This window comes from Delphinapterus leucas, chromosome 10, assembly GCF_059928025.1.
Source record: "Delphinapterus leucas isolate spDelLeu-1000000601 "Yukka" chromosome 10, BTC_Dleu_Yukka2, whole genome shotgun sequence".
NCBI classification, from domain to species: domain Eukaryota; kingdom Metazoa; phylum Chordata; class Mammalia; order Artiodactyla; family Monodontidae; genus Delphinapterus; species Delphinapterus leucas.
In genome coordinates this window covers 22,660,461-22,685,519 of record NC_143138.1, presented here as the reverse complement: position 1 = coordinate 22,685,519, position 25,059 = coordinate 22,660,461, and the positions used below count along the sequence as shown (strand labels likewise).

Sequence of the window (25,059 nt, the reverse complement as noted above, 5' to 3'; positions counted from 1 at the left end):
CACGTTTCTTCCACTCCGCTACCCAAGTCTATACCACCACCGACTCCCTCGGACTGCTCAAGTAACTTGCTAATGCCACTTCCAGCCTGGCCAGCTCCATACAGAGGTCATCTTTTTGAAAAACCTGTCTAATCTATGATACCCACCTGCCTAAAATTCTTCAAAGGCTTCTTACGACCCAAATCCTCATGTTCTGCAAGGCCCTGAGTCGTCTAGCTCCTTTTCCTTCTCCTTGCCTCTCACTCTTCCCATCTCCTCTTAGCAACACCTTTGCCTGGACTCTGCTCTCCCACCTCACCTCCTGCTTGTGCTCAGAGCTTGTCTCACCTGCCATCTCCCCAGACTCCGTTTATTACATGCTCCCTCACCACGCCTTCTTTTTTTAAACATAAATGTATTTATTTTTTATTTATCTTTGGCTGCATTGGGTCTTCGTTGCTGCGCGCAGGCTTTCTCTAGCTGCTGCGAGCTGGGGCTTCTCACTGTGGTGGCTTGTTTCAGGGCACAGGCTCTAGGCGCGCAGGCTCGCTAGTTGTGGCACGCGGGCTCAGTAGTTGTGGCTCGCGGGCTCTAGAGTGCAGGCTCAGTATTTGTGGCGCACAGGCTTAGTTGCTCTGCAGCATATGGGATCTTCACGGACCAGAGCTCGAACCCGTGTCCCCTGCATTGGCAGGCGGATTCTTAACCACTGTGCCACCAGGGAAGTCCCCGTCTCGCTTCTTCATAGCACTTCTGACAGGTACTTCACGCATACTGGTGACTTTTTCACTAACGTGTCTCCTCTTGTAGATTTTAAATGCATTGATTTCGGCTCTCCATTTTCTCTAGCATCTAGTACATTGCCTGGCCCACACGCATGCTAGAGATATTTGTTGAAAGATTGCTTTGTCATTACCACTCCATAAACCTCAAACCATAAATGCAGGTAAAATGTTTAAAAATTACTCCATGGATACCCGGCCTTTCCTTTTTCTCAACAAAACTTTACCCTTGAACAAAATGCAACCTGGTCGGGTTGATTCCCATAGGTTAATGGGACGCCACTGGCTTCCTCAGACTGGAAGAAACTTCTAGCAACACTGCGTATGAACTAAATGAAGAATAAACTGACTCCAAGAAGAACAGCCTCACCTGCACCTCCTGAGATGACTGGAACACAGGGATTAAAGAAAATGCTTGTTTCCGCTGCATTTATTACTAATATAAAAACATGTTAGAAAGAAAAAAAAAATTCATTCTCAGTTCTCCAACGGCTCTCATCCCTCCCTCTTGCCCACACAACTCCTGACCCATTTCCCCAGGGCCAGTTCAAAACTGAACCTGTTCACTGCCGTTTTCACAGAAAACAACCAGTGCCAGGGATGCAGGGGAAGAAGGTTGGAAGAGGGCGACAGTACTGTCCAAGTTCCACCCACAGTTAGACCAGGTGGAGATTCACAGAATTCAAACGAAAGGGCTGGTGGCCTCACAATGACATAGTCTAAAACGGGCTGGAGAGGAGATAGGGTAGAGGACACCTCTCGGGCCTGTGTCAAACCCAGAGAAACTGATACCGGGAGAATGGGGAGGACCAGGCAGGCAGCCTTGTGGAAGTTTCACAGTTCTCCCACGTCGGGAGGTGGGGAAAGTCTAGAGGCCACCAACGGCCCCACGCATTTTGGCAGAAAAACTCACTGTAGCGTTGGGAAGTCACAAAAATGCCATGGACACTGAGAAAGGCTATGAGGGGATGCACAGTCTCACAAAGCACAGTGATCACAGACCATAGCGGTGGAGATCATGCTACTGATGCAGAAACTACAAAATCCAAAAGCAGGGAACGTGGCCTCTCAGGAGTGACTCTGCACCAGTCATCCCAACTTGACCCCAGGTCAGACAAGCTGGTGAGTGTCACAGAGCAGCTGACAACACTGGGGGAAGGGGGTGTCACATAAAAAGGACTTAAAACAAGCAGCGAGAAGGGAATGGTAGGAAACTGCTCCAGGGCTCTCAGGAATCCAGGGCGCTACCTGGGGCTGGGTGGACAGATGCACAAGAAACAGCACCAAAGAGGTTTCCTGTTCTGCAGTCAGCTGGCGAGGGGGAAGAGGATCCAGGAGGCAGTTGAATGGAGCAAAGATGGGGTCCCGGAGACGAGTCTCTGGAGGCTGCATCAGAAGGAAGAGCGCACACCGTGCACCAGTCACGGAACACAGCTCTGGACCCCGAGTGGGGTAGGTGGTGATGGAGCTGGGCATCACTGACTGAGGGCGGCAGGTGAACGGCCTCGCGGTAGCCATCACAGGGCCACAGGGAAGTATATGGCCGCCAAGTCAGAGGGCTCCTTCCAGTCTGGATGGGAAGGCACAGTCTCACAGAGGAGGTCCATTTACGCCAGGGTGGTAGAAGGCACAGAGGTCCTCATATCGACAGTGGCCCTTTTTGGCAAAGTGTCGGCAGACGGGGCGGTCAGATTTGTCTGTGAACAAGCGAAAACCGGGCAGTTTAAAATGCGAGTAAGAAAGAAAACAAATGTAACAAAAAGCAGAGATAGAGAAGGCAGTGAGATTTCCTACTCACTACCATTTCCAGATATGATGGAATGGTAGTCTTTCTCCTGGGAGAAAAAACATTCAGGGCTACTCCTACTTCAAAAGGACAAAGGACAGCCCAAAGAAGAAGAGCCATGGGCATTCTGGACATGAGGTCACTTTGGGAGTGATGGGTGTTCAATGTGTGCAGGCATAAAAAAAATGGACCTCACCTTCCATAACCTGGGGTCCATCCTTGGGTGGGCAGGTATTCTTGATAAGAGACCAGCTTTTGAGCCTTCGAGGATTTCTCTGCTCTTTGTGAAAGCCTCCCCTGGAGGGACCCCCATGGCCTGGTCCAGGAAAAGGAGGCTCAGCACTGACCCCCCACCAACCACGACCATATGGGCCAGACCTGGGGCCTAGGCCTCCCCGAATTGGGCCTCTGCCCCGGGGAGGAGGTGGGAGACTCAGCAGTGGTGGGATCATTGGTCCCCTTGATCCCGGAGGACCTCTGTGAAGAGCTGAAGAGAGAGAGAGAGAAGGAGAGGGAGAGAGGGAGAGAGAGCAAGAGAGAGAGAAACATGGAAAGGTGATCAATGGCTAGCTTAATCCAGATAATGAAGCCCTGATTTTTTAAAAACGTTTTATTGAAGTACAATATACATACCAAAAAATACACAATTTTAAGTGCACAACTCAATCATCACCAAAGTAAACACACCTGTGTTTCCACTAACACAGGCTAGAGAAGGGATAGAACCTTATTAGCACTTCAGAAGCCCCACCCCCTCGTGCCCCTCCTCCCCCACTATCCCACCCTACTCCCCAAAAGTAACAGCTATCCTGACTTCTAGCATCATAGGTTAGTTTTTGCCTGTTTTTGAACTTTGCATAAATGAAATCATACAGTCTGCATTCTTTTGTGTCTGGATCCTTTCGCTCAACATCATGTTTATGAGATTCATCCAGGTTGCCTGTAGCAGGAGTTCCTTCATTTTCATTGCAGTGTAGTATCTCATTGTATGCACATACAACTTATTTAGCCATTCTACTGTGGTGGATTCCAGTGTGGGGCTATAACGAAAAATGCTGCTATGAACGTTTTTATACGTGTCTTCGGTACACACATGGATTCATTTCTGTTGAGTATATACGTAGTAGACATATTAATGGGTCCTCAAGTATATGTATGCTCAAGTTTAAGGAAGTCAAACTTTTTTTTTTTCCAAAGTGGTTGTACCAACTCACACCCCCACCAGCAGTTGTTCCATAGACAACCTGTTGTTCCTTGACAACACTTGGTAATGTTGATCTTTTTCATTTTTGCCATTCTGGTGAGTGTGAAAAGCGGTGTTTTGTTTTGAAATTGTGGTTAAAACATGTAACATAAATTTTGCCATCTTAACTACTTCTAAGTGTACATCTCTGTAGTGTTAAGTAAATTCATCTTGTTGGAAACAGATCTCCAGAAATTTTTCATCTTGCAAAACTGAAAGTTTATAGCTACTAAACAACTCTCTTTTCCCCTCCTCCACCCAGCCCCTGGCAACAACCATTCTACTTTCCATTTCTATGAATTTAACTACTTTAGATACCTCAGATCAGTGGAAACATAGAGCAGTTTTTTTTGTGTGACTGGCTCATTTCATTTAGCATGGCCTCAAGGTTCATCCGTGCTGCAGCATGTTACAGGATTTTCTTCCTTTTGGGGGCTGGATCATATTCCATTATATGATTATACCACATTTTGTTTATCCATTCATCCATCAACAGACATTTGGGTGGCTTCCATCTCTTGTCTACTGTGGATAGTGCTGCTATGAATATGGGTGTGCAAGTCCCTCTTCAAGATCCTGCTTTCCATTCTTTTGGGTAAATACCCAGAAGTGGAATTGCTGGATCATACAGTAGCTCTATTTTTAATTTTTTGAGGAATCTCCATAATGTTTTCCATAGTGGTTGGACCACTTTACAATCCCACCAACAGTACACAAGGGGCTCAGTTTCAAACTTATGTGTTTTTATCTTACATTTATTTGATGACTAATGATGTTGAGTTCTTATTCATGTTTTTGGGTATTTAGAGATTGGTTTTTATCAGGTGGCTGTTCTGGTCTTTTGCCCATTTTTCTAACAGGTTGTCAGAGAGTTTTTATATATTCAAGATATGAGCGCTTTATTGGTTATATTGTTGCAAGTATCTTCTACTCTGTGGCTTCCTATTAACTTCTTAATGGTGTGATTTGATTAACAGAAGTTCACATTTTCTAACATAGTTCAGTTTATCTTTCCTTTATGGTTAGTGTGTGTGTTTCTTGTCTGTTTAAAAGCTCTCATCTACTTTAAGCCCATGAAATACATTTGTTTTCTAGAATTATTTCTTTACCCATGAATATCCAATTAATTCAGCATCATTTACTGAAAAGACCACTATTTCAGTTCCATCTTCATCATCAGTGAAATGGCCACATATGTGTGGGCCTGTTACTGGACTCTTTATGCCGTTCTGTTGATTTATATATCTATCGTTGGGCCAATACCACACTGTTACCACTACTACAGGCTTACGATAAGTCTTGATATTCACAGTAAGCCCTTCCACTTCAAGATTATCTTTGCAACCTCTCACCCTGATCCTCTGCGTTTCCATACAAAAACGTAGAATGTTTATTTCTACAAAAACACCGTAGGGATTATAATTGGGAGTGCACTGAATCTATAGGTCAGTTTGGGAAGACATAACATTTTTACCACATTGAGTTTTTCCAGGCTGTCAATACACAACATCTCTCCATTCATTTAAGTACAAAATTCCTGATCTTTTAATTTTAAGTCCTTTCTGGGTTATAGTCCCTCCCTTGCTCCCTTCTCAGGACCTAATCAAAGGATGAGGGCCCCTTCCTCCTCACCTGACTTGGGGTCACCAGGCTTTCCATTGGCCATGGGGGGAGGGCCCAGAAGGCTGGGTGGTCCTAAGGGCAGACATGAAAATATGGTCATCAGAATGGACTAAAAAACTGATGATCCTGTTCTTAGATGTTTGTCTTCTATTACTCATTTCTTAATCTAACCAGCAAAGCCAGGTATGTTCTCAGCAGTGTTATGAGTTCTCACCCCATCTATTTTCAAAGCGTTTTCAGGATTTGCAAAGTGGAGACTCAGCCAAGTCAAGGGAGATAATGAGGGAAGGATACCTACAAACTTTCTCTTTCCCTTACATTGTTGCTATCCAAAAGATCCCAAGGGATTCCAGAGGTAATCCAATTCCTCTCTTTCACTGCTGGCCAATCAGATGGCTCTCCCCCCACCCCCCCACCTCCGAGTAGTTTACAGAAGGCTGCACTTCCACATTCCCCGTGAACGTCTGGTCACAAATTGTCATCCCAGTCATCGCAACCTACAACCTCTCTAGGGCCCCTCTCCCCTGTCGTTTTGCGGCTGCGCACACGAGATCTTTATCTTCTCCCCTGCCTTCTTTAGAAAGGTTTAGTGGCAGGTTTGAAGTTGAGGGTTCAAGTAAGAGAACTCATTTAGTGTTCCATCCCAGCCAGGCCTCCCCCAGCCCCAGCCCCAGCCCCAGCGCGTGCGCCCTTCCTCCTTCCGTTGGAGCCCCCTCCCCCGCACCTTTTCAGCCCCCAACCCCTCGCCTCGGCCGGCTGACAAGCATGTGCACACAACTCCCGGGTTCCTCACCGATGGGACTCCCATCCTCCTCATCTCCAGTCTCTTCCCGCTCTGGCAGTGGGGGCTGCTGCTGCGGCTGCTGCTGATGATGATTCTGCTTCTTTCGTTTCGGCATCGTGGTTGCCGCAATGGCTGCAGCTGGATTTGGAGGGCAGTGAGGAAGGGGCACGCTGAGATCCTGTTTCCGCTTCCGGGGGGCAGTGGACAGTGAGGGTGAGGCTCCCGCCATTTCACTTCCGGAAGGCTGCGGGGAAACTTAGTGCGGCTGTTCTCACATCAGCCGCCTCCCTCAGTCTCTGCCAGGCATGGCAGCAATCTCAAACCTTTCCTTTGCTGCGTTTCTATAAACGCTGTAGAAAAAGCTCCTCGCTCCTGCCCTCGCTGAAAAAACCCTACAGCCGGCTCCTCATAGTGTGCCATAGAGTCGACAGGCTCTCGGGCCAGAAGGCCTGAGAAAAGACGGCTGTCGCACCCTAAGATCGCCACATCCGGTCCCCGGTTTCTATGGTAACAGCTGCAGGCACAACTTCGTGCCCTATGACCTCCTTCCAAAAATCCTTGTTCCACCTCGGTTTCCCTCCTCGGCCGCGCGCTTGCACTTAGGATCTATAAACCTGCTGCTTACCATCGTTCCCACGAGGAATTTGGGTCCCAGCAGGGCGGTGCCCAGGGCTCTCCAGACCACCACTCGCCCCTCAAGACCTCTCACCCTGTCCCCAGTGTAGCCCATCAACTTGGCTTCCTTCCCGGGACGCGCAGTCGCGGCTTTCCTCTAAGGTCCAGCCGGAGGATTGGTAAAGTAGCTTCTGCGCGTCCACGCCCCTTTATCCCGCAGGTGGTAGGACCCGCCCTCCGCTCCACCGCCCCCTCCAGGTGAATGGTAGCTTCTCCCCGGCTCGCAAGGTAGTGATGACACGCGTCCCCCCTCCTCCAAACGCGATTTGGTAGCGTCCGTGACGAAGTTAGCCCGACCCTCCCACGCGCGCCTCCTTCCTAGCCGCTGCTGCGCCCTCTCAGCGCCACTGGCTCTCACGTGCGGGTAGCCCACCCCGCATCATCCTCTCGCTTCGCTCCCGTGGGAAGTGACTGTATTTCCCCCTGGTTGCCTTCCACCCGGGCCGCCTGGGCGCATCGGCCTGGCCCGCCCGCTGACGTCACCTTCCAGTCCCGCCCCCTCCAGTGTCCCGGGCCCTTGCGGCGGGGGCTGGCTCGGGGGGAGTCAGTTGAGGCGGCTGGAGCTCGGCGAAGGGCGGGCCAGGTGACTGGTCCGGGCCATGCCGAGGAAGAAGCCTTTCAGCGTGAAGCAGAAGAAGAAGCAGTTGCAGGACAAGCGGGAGCGGAAGCGAGGTCAGTGCGGGAGCCAGGGGAGGGGGCGGGGCTCGGACTCCCACACATCTGGGAGGAGGGGTGTGCCCGCCTCACCTCTGGGAGGCGTGAGAGGGGGTGGCTGCCGCGCGCCGACGCGCGTGGGCGACCGCGGAGGGGATTCCCTCACCCCAGCCCCCTACATCTGGAAGGGGTGGGGAAGGATGGAGTGTTGGGGGAGGGGAATCCCTCCAGCTCCAACGGGGCGTCATCCCAGTAGATCCCTGGAGGAGAAGTGCCTCCCCCCACGCACATCCGGGAGGGTCCTGAGCAGGGTAGGTGGGAGAGTCCGGCCTCAAAAGACTGGGGTGGTGTGGGGAGGAGCCAGGCCGACCGGGTGGGGGTCTTCTGGCCCGGGAGAGCTGGCCAGCCCTGGCGTCACCGGCTCCTCCCCGCAGGGCTTCAAGATGGGCTGCGATCCAGTTCCAACAGCCGCAGCGGGAGCCGGGAGCGGCGGGAGGAGCAGACCGACACCTCGGACGGGGAGTCTGTGACCCAACAAATCCGCAGGCTCAACCAGCAGCCTGCCCAGGGGCTGGGCCCACGAGGCTATGACCCAAATCGGTGAGAGTGGACAGGGGGCTCTGGCCCGGGCTTCCCCGCCTACCTGGAAGTCAGAGCGTTGGGGGGAAGCCTGCTGCCGTTGGGGGAGGCTTGAAACTGGTGGGGCTGGGTTACCACGGTTCTCCGCGGGCCGCTGGGTCACCGGAGCGGTCCACAATCTTCCCTTCTGGAGGGGCTGGAGAGAGTTTGGCTTTCAGAAGGGTGAAACTTAGGGGAAGGCCTGCTGTTGCGTGAAAGAGATTTGGGAGAGGGCCGACTCAGAGGGGAGACCTGAACTCTGGAGTGAAAGCTTTGCGAAGTTGCCTGCCCAAGAGGGGAATTCGTGGCCAAGGATTGTGATGGATGACGTGGTCCCTGTCCTGTAGATACCGGCTGCATTTTGAACGAGACAGCCGGGAGGAGGTGGAGAGGAGAAAGAGAGCAGCCCGGGAGCAAGTGCTACAGCCCGTCAGTGCTGAGCTGCTGGTGCTGGACATCTGGGAGGTCTATCAGCCCGGCTCCGGTGAGTGAGAGCTCAACGCCTGGATGCTTGGGACAGGCAGTGGGCTGGGGAAAGGAGTTTGGAAGAGTAAGAGCTGACCGGGAGGAAGAAGGAGTCTGGGATGGATGCACCCTTGAGTCCTGAAACTATCCTCAGACTTACTTGGATTTTTTCTTGATTTCTCAGTCCTGGACTTTCCCCGACGTCCTCCTTGGAGCTATGAGATGTCCAAGGAGCAACTGATGAGCCAGGAGGAACGGAGCTTCCAGGAGTATCTTGGGAAGATTCATGGGGCTTACACCTCTGAGAAACTCAGCTACTTTGAGCACAATCTGGAGGTGAGACTAGAGTGGGGACAGGAGTGGGGCATAGTCACCCGTGGTCAAACTGGTCTGGGGTCATGCAGGAGAGCGACTCTGGGCTCAGGTTCTCTTCCACTGACCTTGTCTTTTCAGACGTGGAGGCAGCTGTGGCGAGTATTGGAGATGTCTGACATTGTTCTGCTAATTACTGATATCCGACATCCAGTGAGTCCTGGGGATGAGGGTGGGTAAGGGGCAGGAAGGGGGGAAGATTCTTGCTGGGTAAAGGGCAGAGGCAGGAATTGGGAGTCAGAGAGGTAACCTCTTCTTTTCCAGTCTCCTCTACCCCATCCTGATGTCTGCAGTCAGGAACTCAGTCTTTATTCATCAGCGTCAGAGCCTGTCACTCCTCCCCTGGCCAACTGCCTTTCTTCTCCTTTATTTCTTTGATGGAAAACTGCATACACATCCTGTTTCCTAGCCCACTAGGGCTAAATAGAAAGTCCCAGTGTGGAGCTCCAGGGGCTTCCCTGTCATATCAGTCACTACAGAACTCGTCCTCACCTGGGATGCTAGGGTAGTGGTTAAGGCTTTAGACTTTGCAGCTAGGCAGCCCTTGTGTGACCTGGCTGTGCCACTTCACTGTTGTCCTCCAGTGGGAGAAAGGGAGGTCTGGAGTCTGTGCGGACCTTTGGGTTGGAGCTCCTTAACACGTACACACGCACTCCTACATACTCACAGACGTACATGTGCATTCACAAGCTCACTTATGCAGCTACACGTGCTCAACACAAACATGCACACGTGTGCGTGCACACACACGTTTGTGTACACATGTAGACAGTTGTGTACCTGTGAAAATAGATATTAATTTCTATCCCACCCCCAGCCCTGTGAGTGATCTCAGCGTTTAGCCCAGTATGTTGGGGGTCTCTGTTTCCTTGTCTTCTTTTTAGCTCATTTCCATTCCTAATCAGGCCTTACAGGAAGCCCCCCAGAGACAAACACATAGGTGTTACTTATGCCTGCTTTGTCTTCCTAGTTCAGTTTGGCTGATTTATCCTTGTTGCCCCAGAATCTGCTTCCACCAGGGTCTTGTCTCCAAGCTGTGCCTGCTGTGTGAGGAGCTGGAGGCAGAGAACTCTGGGTTGACCTCGCATCACTCCCTCCTCCTACCATCCCTGTTCCAGGTTGTGAATTTCCCACCAGCACTTTACGAGTACGTGACTGGAGAGCTAGGGCTGGCCCTGGTGCTGGTCCTGAACAAGGTGGATCTGGCCCCGCCGGCTCTCGTGGTTGCCTGGAAGCATTATTTCCATCAACACTATCCCCAGCTCCACATTGTTCTTTTCACCTCTTTTCCTCGGGATCCCCGCACCCCACAGGACCCTAGCAGTGGTGAGTGGGCAATGAGGAGGGCAGCGTGGGAGAGGTGGGGTGGCAAGGGACAAAGGGGGACCTGATCTAGGGCCTGAGGGTGGTGGGAGAGAGGGGGTACATAAGCCCCATGGGGTGTGCTCACGCTTTTGTGCCCTCTGATCTCAGTCTTGAAGAAGAGTCGGAGGCGGGGGAGAGGATGGACTCGGGCTCTGGGGCCGGAGCAGCTGCTGAGAGCCTGTGAAGCTATCACTGCGGGGAAAGGTATGTGCCCCTTAGAGGGGAGCTGTGGGAGGCCGTGGGGGAGACCCAAAGTCCCAAGTCATTTTGCTCACCTTTCCCAAAGTCAGTCCCTCTATTATGGACTCAGGTGAGAGGCCATGGGGTGGGGTGGGAGAGGGAGCAGCCTGACTTGGTGGGACAAGAGAGGCAGCAGGGAGGCAGGAGCCCCACTGGTTTGCTGTCTTCAGTGTTGCCAGTGCTTTTCAGAAACTCAGAAATGCACCCGATTCCAGGGTGGAGTCAAGTGAAGGCTGGGGAGAGTCGCTGTTGCGCAGCTTGGCCCTACCCAATCCAGAGGGCGCCACTTACATCAGCTGTGCAGTGCGTGGTCTGCACCATCGTATACAGTGGCCCTGGGGAGAACCTTCTTCTTCTTTCCTTCCCTGCACAGTGGACCTGAGCAGCTGGCGGGAGAAGATTGCCCGGGATGTGGCTGGAGCCACCTGGGGTAATGGCTCTGGGGAGGAGGAGGAAGAGGAGGATGGGCCGGCCGTCCTGGTGGAGCAGCAGACTGACTCAGCGATGGAGCCAACAGGCCCCATACGGGAGCGCTACAAGGACGGGGTGGTGACCATTGGCTGTGTGGGTAAGGAAGCGGCGGCCACACATGGCGGCCTCCTAGGAGGCACAGGGTTTCAATATTTGGAAAAGAGGGAAGGTGGTGAGGTCCCATTAGGCTCCAGGGTCTCTGAGGGCAGAGGAGGCTTTCTGCTGTCGTGGAAGGATCACGGCACACGTGAGTTAAATTCTGCTTCTCAGCGTATTGATCTCAAGCAAGTTATTTACCTACTGTCAGTCTTAGTGACTTTGATTTGAAAAATGAGGACAATGATGCTCAATTAAAAGAATGGACGAGGGCTTCCCTGGTGGCGCAGCGGTTAAGAATCCACCTGCCAATGCAGGGGACACAGGTTTGAGCCCTGGTCTGGGAAGATCCCACATGCCGCGGAGCAACTAAGCCAGTGCGCCACAACTACTGAGCCTGCGCTCTAGAGCCCACAAGCCACAACTACTGAGCCCACGTGCCACAACTACTGAAGCCCGCAGCACCTAGAGCCCATGCTCCACAACAAGAGAAGCCACCGCAATGAGAAGCCTGTGCACTGCAACAAAGAGTAGCCCCTGCTTGCCACAACTAGAGAAAGCCCGCACACAGCAATGAAGACCCAATGCAGCCAAAAATAAAAATAAATTTATATAAAAAAAAAGAGCCTAACAAAGCCTGACAGATAGTGATAATAGTAGTAATAATAATGTTAAAAATTAACATCTACGTGATGCTTGCTGTGAACCAGGCACTGTTATACGATTTACATATTAACTTTTTTAGTTGTAATAATCAGTCCATCGTAGAATGATCGTTAAATTATAGTAGTAGCTTAGAAGTGTCAGTTTCTTTCTTGGTCTTAACTCTTTAAGTCTAAGGAGAATCTTCCCTATTTTTAAAAATATTTTACTTATTATTTAAAAAATTTTTTTTATTTTTCACTGCATTGGGTCTTAGGTGCAGCATGCGGGATCTCTCATTGCGGTGCATGGGCTTCTCTCTAGTTGTGATACGCAGGCTTCTCTCTAGTTGTGGCGTGCGGGTTTTCTCTCTCTAGTTGTGGCACTTTACAGTAAAACTCTTTTAAAGAGGAGAGAGGAACGAGGCTGGCGGGGGTTGTCAAAGGAGAGCCTTATCCCCCCACCCCCTTTTGAGAGGAGATACAATCAAGGAACCCGTGGATACGGAGGGCTGACTGCACTATGCCATTTTATTTATTTATTTATTTTTATTTTAAATTTTTATTTACTTATTTATTTTTGGTTGCGTTGGGTCTTCGTTGCTGCGCGTGGGCTTTCTCTAGTCACAGCGGGGGCTGCTCTTCGTTGCGGTGCGCGGGCTTCTCGTTGTGGTGGCTTCTCTTGTTGTGGGGCGTGGGTTCTAGGTGCGCGGGCTTCAGTAGTTGTGGCACATGGGCTTAGTTGCTCCGCGTCATGTGGGCTCTTCCTGGACCAGGGCTCGAACCTGTGTCCCCTGCATTGGCAGGTGGATTCTTAACCACTGCGCCACCTGGGAAGCCCTATGCCATTTTATATAAGGGACTTGCGCCTCCAGGGAGTTTGGTATCTACAGGGGCTCCTGGAACCTATCCTCTGTGGATACCAAGGGCCAACTGTACTTGAGTGTGTTGTAAACAGAGTGCAGTCAGCACCATGGTGCATCTTTGCCCAGCCTCAGTCCGCTGCTGAATGGCCAGAGTTGCATTTTACAGGGTTGGAGTTTTGCCAGGTGACTAAGAAGAAGGGGAGAGGTGGGACCAGGGAGTGAAAGGTCTATGAGGGGGACTGGCTGTAGAGCTGGATCATGGAATCTAAGTTGCATAAGAAGGGAAGTGAGGATGTGAGTCGGGTATTGAATACTGTTCCCAAGCTAGTCAGTGTCAGAGGCTTATTGGAATGGAGGGACCAGAATAAGTGAGCTGGAAAGACGAGATGTCAGGGCAGAGAGAGGGGTGCTTGCAGGTGAGATTTGGAAGGTGTGAAGTGACAGGTCCAGGGTAAGACCACAGAGGTGGGATGGAAGAAACCTTTGGGAGGGAGATTCTGGCACTGGGAGGCCAGAGTGCTGTAGAGGAGATGTGTGGTGGAAGGTGGTGGTCGTGAAGAGAGTGGCAGTGAGCCCCTGGACTCTGTCTTCTCCTTGGAGAAGTTTGATAATGGTGAGATACATGTCTCACTTAGACTTCTGCAGACACAGTGCCACGCGATTGTATTTGTTTCTCATTTCATCCTGACCACTCTGAGATTGGAGGTATCTGCTCTGTAAAATGCGGAAACAGAGACTCAGAAAATTAAGTAAATTGCCATGAGGTCACAAAACTTAGGTAAATGGGGAGGCCAGGATTCAGCCCTGGCAGCCCAGAGCCTGATTTGTAACTTGCGATGTTATACTGCTTCCTTTCTTTCTTTCTGCACCTTAGTTCTCCATTCATCTATAGCTATAGCACAGCATCCTGCCTGTCACAGAGTAAGGATCTGTCAGGTGTTAATTTTCCTTGTGTTCCTCAGGTTTCCCCAATGTGGGCAAGTCCTCGCTGATCAACGGGCTGGTGGGGCGGAAGGTCGTGAGTGTCTCCAGAACCCCGGGCCACACCCGATACTTTCAGACCTACTTTCTCACCCCCTCCGTGAAGCTCTGTGACTGTCCAGGCCTCATATTCCCCTCGCTTCTGCCCAGGCAGTTGCAGGTATAAGGGCAGAGGGGCCAGAGGCGGGGAGAAGGCAGGAGATGGAGGAAGGTGCTGAGTGCTCTTGTTTCCCCTCAGGTCCTGGCAGGGGTCTACCCCATCGCCCAAATCCAGGAGCCATACACCGCCGTGGGCTACCTGGCCTCCCGGATCCCTGTGCAGGCCCTGCTCCACCTGCGCCACCCAGAGGCCGAGGACCCCTCCGCAGAACACCCGTGGTGTGCCTGGGACATCTGTGAAGGTGGGCTCCACACGCCTGGCTTTCCTCCCCTTGCCCTATCTCCTTTCCTCTCCTTCCTGAGAGGTCCTGCCATCGATGGGGCAGCTGGCCAGTCACCCCTAGGCTTCTGTCTCAGGGCCAGCAAGATCTCGGGCCTGGAATATTCTGGGGGAAACTGGAAGGACTGTGTTAGGGGAGTGGGATGATGGTGACTGGGCCTGGTTGATGGTCTCCCCTCCCCATTCTTTTCTCCTTCCAGCCTGGGCAGAGAAGCGTGGTTACAAGACAGCCAAGGCAGCCCGAAATGATGTGTACAGAGCGGCCAATAGCCTCCTGCGGCTGGCACTGGATGGCCGCCTCAGCCTGTGTTTTCAGCCCCCAGGCTACAGCGAGCAGAAAGGTCAGTCGGCCAGTGTTCTTCCCTAGCCCCTGCTGTGATGGAGGCAAAAAGGTGTGGGCTTTGTAGGTGTGAGGATTCGGATTCTGTACCCATAGGCCAGCTCTGTGTTCCTAAGCAGCTCTGAGATGACTTCCTGCTCTATAGAACCAGGGTGGTTAGTTGCCTCCTGGCAAGGTGGTGGTCACGTTTGGAGTTAATGTGCAACAGAGCTTCTGTTCTGTGCCCAGTACACGAGAGGTTGAATGAATGCGTGAACAAATGAATGGCAGCAGCTATAAAAGTCATTGTTATTCTTAGTCTTTGCCTCTTCCCCATCTTTGCCTGGCATTAGTTTCTTGCTCAAAACTCTCCATTCTTTTTCTTGTTTTGGTTCCCCAGGCACTTGGGAGTCCCACCCAGAGACCATGGAGCTGGTGGTTTTGCAGGGCAGGGTGGGGCCCGCAGGTGATGAGGAGGAGGAGGAGGAAGAGCTGAGCAGCTCCTGTGAGGAGGAGGGAGAGGAGGACCGGGACGCGGATGAGGAGGGGGAAGGGGATGAGGACACCCCAACCTCAGCCCCAGGGTCCAGCCTGGCCGCCCGAAACCCCTACGCCCTGCTGGGCGAGGACGCGTGCTGAGTCCCTGCCCTGCGCCATCTCCCCCCCGCCCCGCCCGTATCTTTGCTTTTGGACTGACCTGGGGGTCTCTCCCGTCTGCCACCCCAATTGTGAATAAAGATTGTCTGCTTTGTAGCCCCTTCCCCAGATGGACTGAGGTGAGAGCAGCTGTCTCAGGCTGACAGCTGTGGGAGGCTCCGCTGCTTTTCTCCCTTCTTTTTTCATGCATCCTCTCTGCAAAGGAAGAGTCCTCTTAGGAGTTAATTCAGTGGGTTCTAAGGCCTGAAACCCGCTTCCTCTGCTCACTCTCCCACTTGCACCTTAGGAACCCCATCATCAACATGGGGAGGGGAGGTCACTTCAGGCTTTTGAGGCCTGGTCTAAATTCAGCCCCCTTTGGGAATTTGTGTCAGTCCCTCTGGGATTGGAGCAGCCCCCTGTGTCCCCCTCCCTCCGCTGTCAGACCTGGGTTATACGAGGAGCTTCTGGGAGAAGAAGCAGTAAGAGAAGATGTCACAGCTGATGTCTCCAGGTGAGATATTTATAGGATTTATTCCAATTCAACAAATATTTATTGAGGTCTGACTGTGTGTCTGGACTTATGCTAAGCACTGAACATATAAAGCTGCACAGACACGCCTGACCTAAATACACTGCCTGGTCGTGGTCAAGACCCCATTAATCAGGCACCTAGCTTTTTGGATTAAGATGGGGGTATAATGTCCTCCAAATCCTTAGGGCTCATATAGTATAACTCTAGAACTTCCTGTTGATGGAGGTATTTAGTTAAGACTCGATGCTTGTGAAAATGTTTCTTAAACGTGTATGAGTAGTCTTGATTACTGGCAAAAAAGTAGCATGCACGTTTATGATTTGAGCAGAAGAGCCCTTTGAGTGCAGTGTCAAGTTTAACTAGTTAAAAGCCTGTAACACTAGGGGGTACTAGATTCATAGGGGAGGGCACAGAGCCAGCTTCCTGAATCCCACTTACCCGGGTTTGAGATGGAGCCAAGGAGACCCAGTGCACGTTCTTAGCTGGCTTACAGTGTCAGGCACATTTCTGCAGGGGTCAGGTCTCTTGTGAGTCAGGGCACTTTAGGCCTTGCTGTACTTCTCCCTTGTCAAGCAAGCAGCTGGACTCCCAGATTTAATTCTTGGAGAAAAGGAAGAATGGGCTTTGGTTTATTGGCTGCCACAATGTTGCCTGGGTCGGGTGGTAGCAAAAAGTGTTGTTTGATAGGTTAGCCATTAGGTGTAGGGGTGAGGAGAAGAGGGCGTACCAGATTCTTCTCTTTACCCTAAAGCATTCTATTCAGGTTCTGGGTCTTGGGTCAGTTTCTGTAATTCCAGCAGACACCCTGTCACCCCAGGAGCAAAAGAGGCTGAGGTGTTTGGGCCACACATTTCCTCCAGTTCCCTCCTCCACTGGTCCCAGTGAGGGCATAAATCCTGGAATTTGCACTCCAATGCAAAGTTTAAATACTACCAGCATGTGAATATGCGTGAGGGTTGCCCAGAATGTGCCGTAAAAGAGAAAAAGTTTCAGTGGAGAGAAAAACCCACCTGTCTCCCATCTTGGGCTTTTTACCCTCAGGGATGGGTCTTTTGATGGAAGAAAGAGGACCCCAACTCAGCATCCTTTGAAGGTTCATGATGATCAGGGAAGCTCAGGGGACTTCTCTGCTGCTAGAGATGGGTTGGGGATGTTGGAATCATCTCAAAAAGTGGAGAAAAGAAAAATCAGAATTCTGTTTGTACCCCTGCCTCTGTGCTGCTTCTCTTCACTGTCATTTATCTTTTGCTCTCATGAGTTTCACCAGGGCCATTTGGGAGATCTGGGGGTGGGGGTGAAAGTTGAGACCTGGTGCTGGAGGGGAAGCTGAGAAGGGGGATTTTCATGCTGAAGACCTGAAAGGAAGCAACTCTAACATCCCCAAGGGGCCAGACTGTAAATGATTCTTCCCAGGCCCCTGTCAATACTCACTCTGTAGGAAAGTAACACTGGGAGAACTATCTTAGCAACAAATAGATTTGGGAGGAGAAGGGTCTATAATAACTGAAGACCACTGCCTGAGGCTGAGCTTGAAACTGACTAAAAGGGACAAAGGAAACCAGGGGTCCAGTCTCCCCTCCATGATGAAATACCCAGGACCCCTGTCCTCACGCCCCTCCTGGGTCACATCCACTATGGAGATACTTGACCATGGAGGTCTCGGGCTGTGGGAGTTCCCACAGTTTCTGGCCAGTCTCTTGATGGTGAGAAACTAGTGCTGCTCATTCATGCTGGAATTCCATTTAGATGCTGAACAACTTATTCCGAGCTTCCATTTTTCTAGACTGAGTTCCAGTCCTGGTTCTGGGACAAGGTAGCTGTGTGTGGTCCAGAGTAGTTCAATTATCTGGGCCTCTGTTTCTTTATTTCTCATTATCATTGATATAGTCAGCGAAATTGGTTGAAAACAATGTGTGTCAGGCATGCTGAATTCTGGGACAAAAAAATTGAGTAAGGCATAGACCCTACCCTCCAAGAATAGAACAGCCAGACACTAATACAGTAATTCCATAGCATATGTAAATTATAAAAGAACTGCTGTAAATGAGTCTATTGAGTTGTAACTAAGTAAGGTGGGTAGAACTATAATCACCCCAAGGATTCATTCACCAATCGAACGTTTGTCCATTTGTCAAGTAATTACTATTTGCCAGTCACTGCTAAGTGGTAAGTGACATAGAAATGGTCCTTTGTGGAGCTCACAATTTATTGGACTATGGAAGCAATTAAATAGATAATTACCAAAAAAGTGTGATAAGTGCTGTGAGAAGGGTGGAACAGGGTCCTGTGAGATAGTGGTGGCTCCATATAGAAGGGTCTTGTGATGCTGGTCAGAAAGGAGTGGAGGACAGGGCTGGGGGCTGTGATTGTATTGCAAGTTATATAAGACAGAAAAAATCAGTGGTCTGTGGTAAAGAATTGCTATGGGAACACCCAGCAGGGGCCAGTCTTGGTGAGTCAGAGGAAGCCTCCTAGAGGAACAGAGGTCCAAGCTGAGGCCTGAAAACTGAGCAGGAGTAAGCCAGGCATTGAGAGGGAAAGAGCATTCCTGAGGGGACAGCAAAGGACAAGGAACAGCACGTAACAATTTTGGAAGACTAACTCGTTCAGCATGGCTGGGGCAGAGGGTTCAAGGGAGAAGTGGCGAAAGGTGAAGCTGGAGAGGTCGGCTTGGGTCAGCTCTCACTGGGCCTTGTCAACCATGCTAAAGATTAAGGCTTTATCCAGAGGAGCACTGAGACCAAGAAGGAGAGATTTGTGCCTTAGGTCACTTTGATTGGAGTGTGGAGACTGGTTTGGAAAGGGAAGAGAGATCAGAGGCTTTTGCAGAGATCCCAGAGAAAGAACGGAAACCGGAATTAAGGGTTTCCTTAACCGGAATTAAGGGGTATATAAAAAGGGTTTGGGGGAAGAGAGATGTGGCTGCACACAGAGATTTGGGTGTCAGTAACATATAGGTGGGAGGAGGGTAACTGAGATAATCCACAGAAAGTGTGTAGCGTGAGAAGAGAAGAGGGCTGAGGAAGGACATGGAGAATATAAAAGGGAAGGCAGGGAAGGAGGAACCAGCAGACAGGATAAAACCTAGGAAGTGTGGTGCATTGAAAGCTTAGGGAAGGAGGAAGGAAGGGCGCAGTGCACAATGCTGCTGAGGATTGGTGACAAGAATGAAGAGTGTCCACTGGATTTAGTAAAAAGCCTTGCTGATCTTGGTGGGAGCAGTTCCATTGGACAGGTGAGGTCAGAATTCCCAGATGTCAGGGGATTGAGGAATAATTTGGAGGAATGAAGTGGAAGCAGTGGAGAAAAGGATATAATTTTCAAGAAGTTTGGTTGTGTTTGCAATGACAGAAAAACGGAGAGAGCAAAGTATATAAAATCGAGGAAAACAGTTTTTTAAAGTTTTCAACATTTTCACAGGCTGTTTAGAAGGGTCAAGTGGAGGAGGAAAGGTTGAAAATGCAGGAAAGTGGGGATTAGTGATGGAACAAGCCCTGGAGAGCAGGCGGGGGTGGCACTGACAGTCCCGGTGCAGGGATTACCCTCCCGCAGGAGCCTGGTGGCTTCTGTCGTAATAGGAGGAAACAGCGCTGACATTCAGCCGGTTTGCACTGGTACTGCTCAACCAGTTGTTAAAACACTTCTGTACCAGTTAGTAAGTAGTATAAGAGTAACTGCAATAAGCAGTAAAAATAATTAATAAAACAAATTATAATATGAACTCATCAGTTCAAGTAATTAAGAGATTGCGACAGCCATTGGTAAATGGGCTACCCGCTGCACCTGAGACGCTTTGCAGCGCCATCTGCCGGTGGAGCATCATCACTGCAGGCTGAGCGGCTGCCTTGAGCCTTATTAAATAAATTCTTTAAAATTACCTGTCTAAATTATCTTTGAATTATGGAGTTGCTATTGCTTCTAAGTAGTTTAGCTTCTACTTTGATTTTATTGCTAGTTCACTGTCACTCTTGTGTCCGTAGTAAACTGCAGTGTTTTAATATTTACAAATTCAAGAATTTTTAATAAAATATTAAAGCCAAACTTGAATAAAGAGATAACAAAGTTTGAACATGTTTCTTAATGTGCCTTCAGAAATATCATAAATGAGAATCTTTTGGTTTCACGGGAGAACAAAGAAGAAATAATTTAATGAGCTGCTGCCTGGAATGTCTTCTGTTACTATGTTAAAAAAAAAAAAGAATAATATGGAAATTCTTTCCAACGTTTTGTTTTGAAAATTGTCTAACACACAAACTGAAAAAAAGGACAGTAAACACCCAAACATTCATACAAGGCTTCAACAAATCCTATCATTTTGCCACATTTGCTTTAGTAGTCTCTATCTTGTTATCCATCTGTCTACTTATCCTCTTTTTCCTGAACCAGTTGGAAGCAAGTTGCAGACATCATGCTCATTCATCCCTAAGTCATCAGTATATATCTTACACACCACAATAGAATTATCATGTCTAATGAGTTAATAATTCCTAATATAATCTAATATCATATTCAAGCTTTCCCAATTTAAATGTCTTTTATAGCATTAAAGAAACAAACCAGGAATCAAGTTCCACACATTGCCTTTTGTTGTGATTAAGTCCTCCTCTTTTCCCTTTTTTTTTAAAAAATATTTATTTATTTATTTATTTGGCTGTGCTGGGTCTTAGTTGCCGCGTGTGGGAATCTTCGTTGCGGCATGCAGGATCTCAGTTGTGGCATGTGGGATCTAGTTCCCTGACCAGGGATCGAACCCGGGTCCCCAGCATTGGGAGCGCGGAGTCTTAGCTGCTGGACCACCAGGGAAGTCCCTCCCCTTTTCTTTTTTTTATTTTTTAATTAATTAATTAATTTATTTTATTATTATTATTTTTGCGGTACTCAGGCCTCTCACTGTTGTGGCCTCTCCCGTTGCGGAGCACAGGCTCCGGACGCGCAGGCTCAGCGGCCATGGCTCACGGGCCTAGCCGCTCCACGGCATGTGGGATCTTCCCGGACCGGGGCACGAACCCGTGTCCCCTGCATCGGCAGGTGGACTCTCCACCACTGCGCCACCAGGGAAGCCCCCCTTTTCTTTTTAATCCAGAAGAATCCAGTCTTTTTCTTCATAGAACTGACTCTTTGAAGAGACTAGGCCAGCCTCTTCTATAGAATGTCCTACATTCTGGATTTGTCTTATTGTTTCTATGCTGTCATTTAACTTGTTCCTCTAGCTCATATTTTTTTAATTAAAAAAAATTAGATTCTAGTTACCCAATTTTGTGACTAATTCTTCAAAAGTGCTGCGTTCTTCACATTGCCTCACATTGGAATGCATGTAATAAGAGGTCATGCCACAGCTAATGATGCTAAGTGTAATCACTTGGTTAAGGTGGATACTGTCCGATCTGTCCTATGAAGGTAAAGTGTTTCCCTTTGCAATTAGCAAGTCATCTGCATGGTTCTTTGACACTGTGATTTTTTTTTTTTTTTTTTTGGCTGCACTACATACCTTGCGGGATCTTAGTTCCCCAACCAGGGATCAAACACAGGCCCCTGGCAGTGAGAGCATGGAGTCCTAACCACTGGACCACCAGGGAATTCCTGACACTGAATATTCTAAAAAAGCTTTCACCCAATAATTGGCATCCATAGTGATCCTTGCCGGAATGAGTTATTTCATCAGGAATTACAAAATGGTGCTTTTCGACTTCTCCCACTCCCCCATTTATAAGGGGATATTAATCTAGAGAGGAGCTTTCCCTCATCAACTGGAAAAGTAGGGCTCCTTCTAAAAAGCCACGACAAATGCTTAATTATTTCCATTTAATTACCAATTTTCAGAGTAAGGTGGTGGTATATTAATCTACAAGGGTAGAAAGTTATAGTCTTTTTTTTAATCTATAGATCCAGGGTTTTTAATCCATTTAGTATTTTATAATCAGTTACAGTCATTATTCCTTTTGTGCTCAAACTGTATCAAATGTGTCCAGTAGGAGCCCTTTTAAGCTGACTCCTGTGTCCTTTTGACATGCCCCAAAGTTATCTTGACCACTTTCTTGCTTCTGGCATGATGAGGTCCCAGGCTCAGTTTTTACTTTCCCGCGCTTCAGACATGAAATCAGCCATTTCTCCAAGGAGCACTGGTTCTTTTAACGAATAATGGTATATAAAAACCACTGTTTAGGTTCTCAGAGAGCTCATTGCTATAGAGGTATCACTGCTTTAAGACACTTTTAGTGTTTAGAAAAATCATGAATTCATAGTGATATTTCCAATTCAAATTTTACATTGTAGTTTTCTCTCAACTTCTTTAATTTTGTATTTTATCTTTTATCAGGCTAATTGAAAATCTTAATAACTTTGATGTATTTATCTATTCATTTTATCCTAAAATATACATAAAATAATTTCAAAATTGCAATATTTAATACTACTAACAATAAAATTACTGAGTGAAATTTAATATTTACTAGCTGTTCTTTTAGTCTTTAGAATATTTACCACGAAGGATGTACAGAGTACTGTATTCAAAAGTCACCTGAAATAATTATTTTCTCTTAATGGTTACCTCAAAATATGCAAATAAATAGGTTCATATGTTTTAGTTTTCAATTTTAGACTGATTTTTTATATTAAGTTCATTTAAAATATGTAAAATACTTTCAAAGTTCAAAAGTAGAAATAAGATTTTTAAAATGTACTCATGGGACTTCCTGGTGGCGCAGTGGTTAAGAATTCTCCTGACAGTTCAGGGGACATGGGTTAGATCCCTGGTCGGGGAAGATGCCACATGCCATGGAGCAACTAAGCCCGTGTGCCACAACTACTGAGTCCACGAGCCACAACTACTGAAGCTTGCACACCTAGACCCCATGCTCTGCAGCAAGGGAGGCCACTGCAATGAGAAGCCCGGACATGGCAATGAAGAGTAGCCCCTTGCTCACCACAACTAGAGAAAGCCCGTGGGCGCAGCAGCGAACACCCAACACAGCCAAAAAATAAATTAATTAATTAAAAAAAAATGTACTCAGACAAGTATGTTTATCGTATACTCCCCATCAGTTTCTTCCTTCTCCCTTCAAGTAACCATTTTTATTGGTTTCTGTTTTATTCTTACAGAGTTTCTTTTTACAAAAATAAACACACATGTTATAAATATTTTTTAGTCTTTCTTATACAAAGAGTAGCATTATACAGACTTAAAAGTTTTTATTGGGCTTCCCTGGTGGCGCAGTGGTTAAGAATCCGCCTGCCAATGCAGGGAACACGGGTTTGAGCCCTGGTCCGGGAAGATCTCACATGCCTCGGAGCAACTAAGCCCGTGCGCCACAACTACTGAGCCCGCATGCCACAACTACTGAAGCCTGCACGCCTAGAGCCTGTCTCTGCACGCAACAAGAGAAGCCACTGCAATGAGAAGCCCGCGCAACGCAATGAAGAGTAGCCCCTGCTCACTGCAACTAGAGAAAGCCCCATGCACAGCAACGAAGACCCAATGCAGCCAAAATAAATAAATTAATTAATTTTTAAAAAGTTTTTATATTCTTAAATTATTTTTACTTTATAAAAATTTTAAAGTTTACTTTCTATTTACAACTATTACTATATTCCTCACATTGTACAATACATCCTTTAGCCTATCTTACACCCAACAGTTTGAACTTCCCAATCCCCCAGCCCTAAGTTGCCCCCCCACACACACTGGTAACCACTAGCATGTTGTCTATATCTATGAGTCTGCTTCTTTTTACGTTATATTCATAGTCTGTTGTATTTTTTCGATTCCACATATAAGCCATCTCATACAGTATTTATCCTGGTTTGGAGTTTGCTAAGCACTTGAACTTGTGAAAAACTTCCGCTTTGTGAAAGACATTGTTAAAAAGAATGAAAGCCAAGACACAAACTGGGAGAAAATATTTGCAAATCACATATCTGATAAAATACTGGTGCTCAAAATATACAAAGAACTCTTAAAACTCAACCATAAGAGGGCTTCCCTGGTGGCGCAGTGGTTGAGAGTCCGCCTGCCGGTGCAGGGGACATGGGTTCCGTGCCCCGGTCCGGGAAGATCCCACATGCGGTGGAGCGGCTGGGCCCGTGAGCCATGGCCGCTGAGCCTGCGCGCCCGGAGCCTGTGCTCCGCCACAGAAGAGACCACGGCAGTGACAGGCCCGCGTACCGCAAAAACAAACAAACAAACAAACAAAGAAAAAAACCCAACCATAAGAAAACAAACAGCCCAATAAAATATGGGCAAAAAATCTGAACAGACACTTCACACCTTACCAAAGAAGATATACAGATGGAAAATAAGTATATGAAAATATGTTCCACATGATATATCATTAGATAATTGCAAATTGAAACAACAATGAAATACCACTACACATCTATTAGAATGGCTAAAATCCAAAACGCTGATAACACCAAATGATGGTGAGGACATGGAACAATAGGAAGTTTCATTCGTTGCTGGTGGGAATGCAAAAAGGTACAGCCTCTCTGCCAGTGTTTTATAAAACCACACATACCCATTTATTTATTTATTATTTTTAAATTTTATTTATTTATTTATCTCTTCAGCCATGCCACGTGGCTATCCTATTTCCCCGACCAGGGATCAAACCCGTGCCCCCTCCGTGAAAGCTCGGAGTCCCTGCTCTTTCTAAGAGAACTGGTAACTGCTCACACTCTTTTCACACACACATCTATTAAAATAATCCCCTCATTAAATTGTACTCTTTTGTCCTGCACCATTTTCTATTCCCACCAGCAGTTTGCAAGGGTTCTGCTTTCTCTACAGGTTGGCCAATACTTGTTATTTTCTTTTTTCTTTCTTTCTTTTTAAAAAAAATTTAAAATTTTATTGTTTTTATACAGCAGGTTCTTTTTAGCTATCTATTTTATACATAGTGTATGTATGTCAATCCTTATCTCCCAATACATCCCACCATCATCACCACCGCCCCCAGCTCAGGAGAGAGGTTTCAGGAACCCACAGACCCGTCACCACTCCTTGGAACCCTATTCTCTGAGTGAGGCTGGCTGCCTGAACTGTCCACTTCCCCCTTCATTAAGTTACACAATGCATCACTAATTCCCTGGTGGTCCAGTGGTTAGGACTCCACGCTTTCACTGCCGAGTGCCCGGTTCCATCCCTGGTCAGGGAGATCCCACAAGTGGCTCAGCAAAAGAGAAAAAAAAGAAAAAGTTACACAGTGCCTTGCCAGTAGCAAAATACCATCTCTCCTCCACTTTCTCCCAACCATTCCCTTCTACCCCTTTTCTGGAAAACAACTATTTTCAAGCTTTTTGGCTTATGTTTTGTTATTTTGGTTTTTTTTTTGCTTATGTTTTTTTTGTTATCTCCATGTCTCTTGATAGCATACATTCGTGCTTCGTTTGATTTTTGTTTTATTGATAGAAATTATCTTTGACATGCCAACATCCCTTCCTCCCACACTTCCAACTCCCCCACCCCCCAATAAATGTAATTTCTTCCTCTTA

General features: G+C 48.1%; 2 protein-coding genes across 6 annotated transcripts in view; one reads left to right on the top strand and one right to left on the bottom strand.

The window, feature by feature from the left end:
* Window positions 1–1,173: 1,173 nt before the first annotated feature.
* PRR3 (proline rich 3) lies at window positions 1,174–7,030 on the bottom strand. 4 transcript variants are annotated; one of them, XM_022566177.3, is made up of 5 exons: window positions 6,823–7,030; window positions 6,207–6,335; window positions 5,423–5,485; window positions 2,744–3,034; window positions 1,174–2,458 (listed from the first exon to the last, which is right to left on the bottom strand). In XM_022566177.3, the coding sequence occupies exons 2-5, from the start codon at window positions 6,310–6,312 to the stop codon at window positions 2,352–2,354; spliced, it is 567 nt and encodes a 188-aa protein (XP_022421885.1). In that variant the 5' UTR covers window positions 6,313–6,335; window positions 6,823–7,030; the 3' UTR covers window positions 1,174–2,351. The 4 variants fall into 4 exon arrangements, with proteins under 4 accessions (XP_022421885.1, XP_030616087.1, XP_022421883.1 ...); XM_030760227.2 differs by having other exon boundaries at window positions 6,907–7,029; XM_022566175.3 differs by lacking the exon at window positions 6,823–7,030 and having other exon boundaries at window positions 6,207–6,815.
* The window catches only part of GNL1 (G protein nucleolar 1), a 21,738-nt gene continuing 3,605 nt past the window's right edge, over window positions 6,927–25,059 (top strand). The window contains exons 1-12 of one of the 2 annotated variants that reach the window (XM_022566174.3): window positions 6,928–7,544; window positions 7,961–8,126; window positions 8,492–8,628; window positions 8,794–8,945; window positions 9,063–9,134; window positions 10,100–10,307; window positions 10,455–10,550; window positions 10,960–11,154; window positions 13,623–13,801; window positions 13,880–14,042; window positions 14,281–14,421; window positions 14,800–24,739. In XM_022566174.3, coding sequence (XP_022421882.1) covers window positions 7,472–7,544; window positions 7,961–8,126; window positions 8,492–8,628; window positions 8,794–8,945; window positions 9,063–9,134; window positions 10,100–10,307; window positions 10,455–10,550; window positions 10,960–11,154; window positions 13,623–13,801; window positions 13,880–14,042; window positions 14,281–14,421; window positions 14,800–15,038 — 1,821 coding nt within the window. In that variant the 5' untranslated portion in view covers window positions 6,928–7,471 and the 3' untranslated portion in view covers window positions 15,039–24,739. Of the gene's footprint in view, window positions 7,545–7,960; window positions 8,127–8,491; window positions 8,629–8,793; window positions 8,946–9,062; window positions 9,135–10,099; window positions 10,308–10,454; window positions 10,551–10,959; window positions 11,155–13,622; window positions 13,802–13,879; window positions 14,043–14,280; window positions 14,422–14,799; window positions 24,740–25,059 lie in introns of those variants that run through there. The other variant, XM_089918509.1, reaches the window with a different exon arrangement.

What these genes read in the sequence shown, in the direction of transcription:
- PRR3 (XM_022566175.3), bottom strand. Translation starts at nt 6,426, where the DNA reads ATGGCGGGAGCCTCACCCTCACTGTCCACTGCCCCCCGGAAGCGGAAA. An exon ending in GGAGGATGGGAGTCCCATCG is followed by an intron (nt 5,486 to 6,206) that starts GTGAGGAACCCG and finishes GTCTGCCCTTAG; the next exon opens with GACCACCCAGCCTTCTGGGC. An exon ending in TGGACCCCAGGTTATGGAAG is followed by an intron (nt 2,459 to 2,743) that starts GTGAGGTCCATT and finishes GCTTGTTCACAG; the next exon opens with ACAAATCTGACCGCCCCGTC.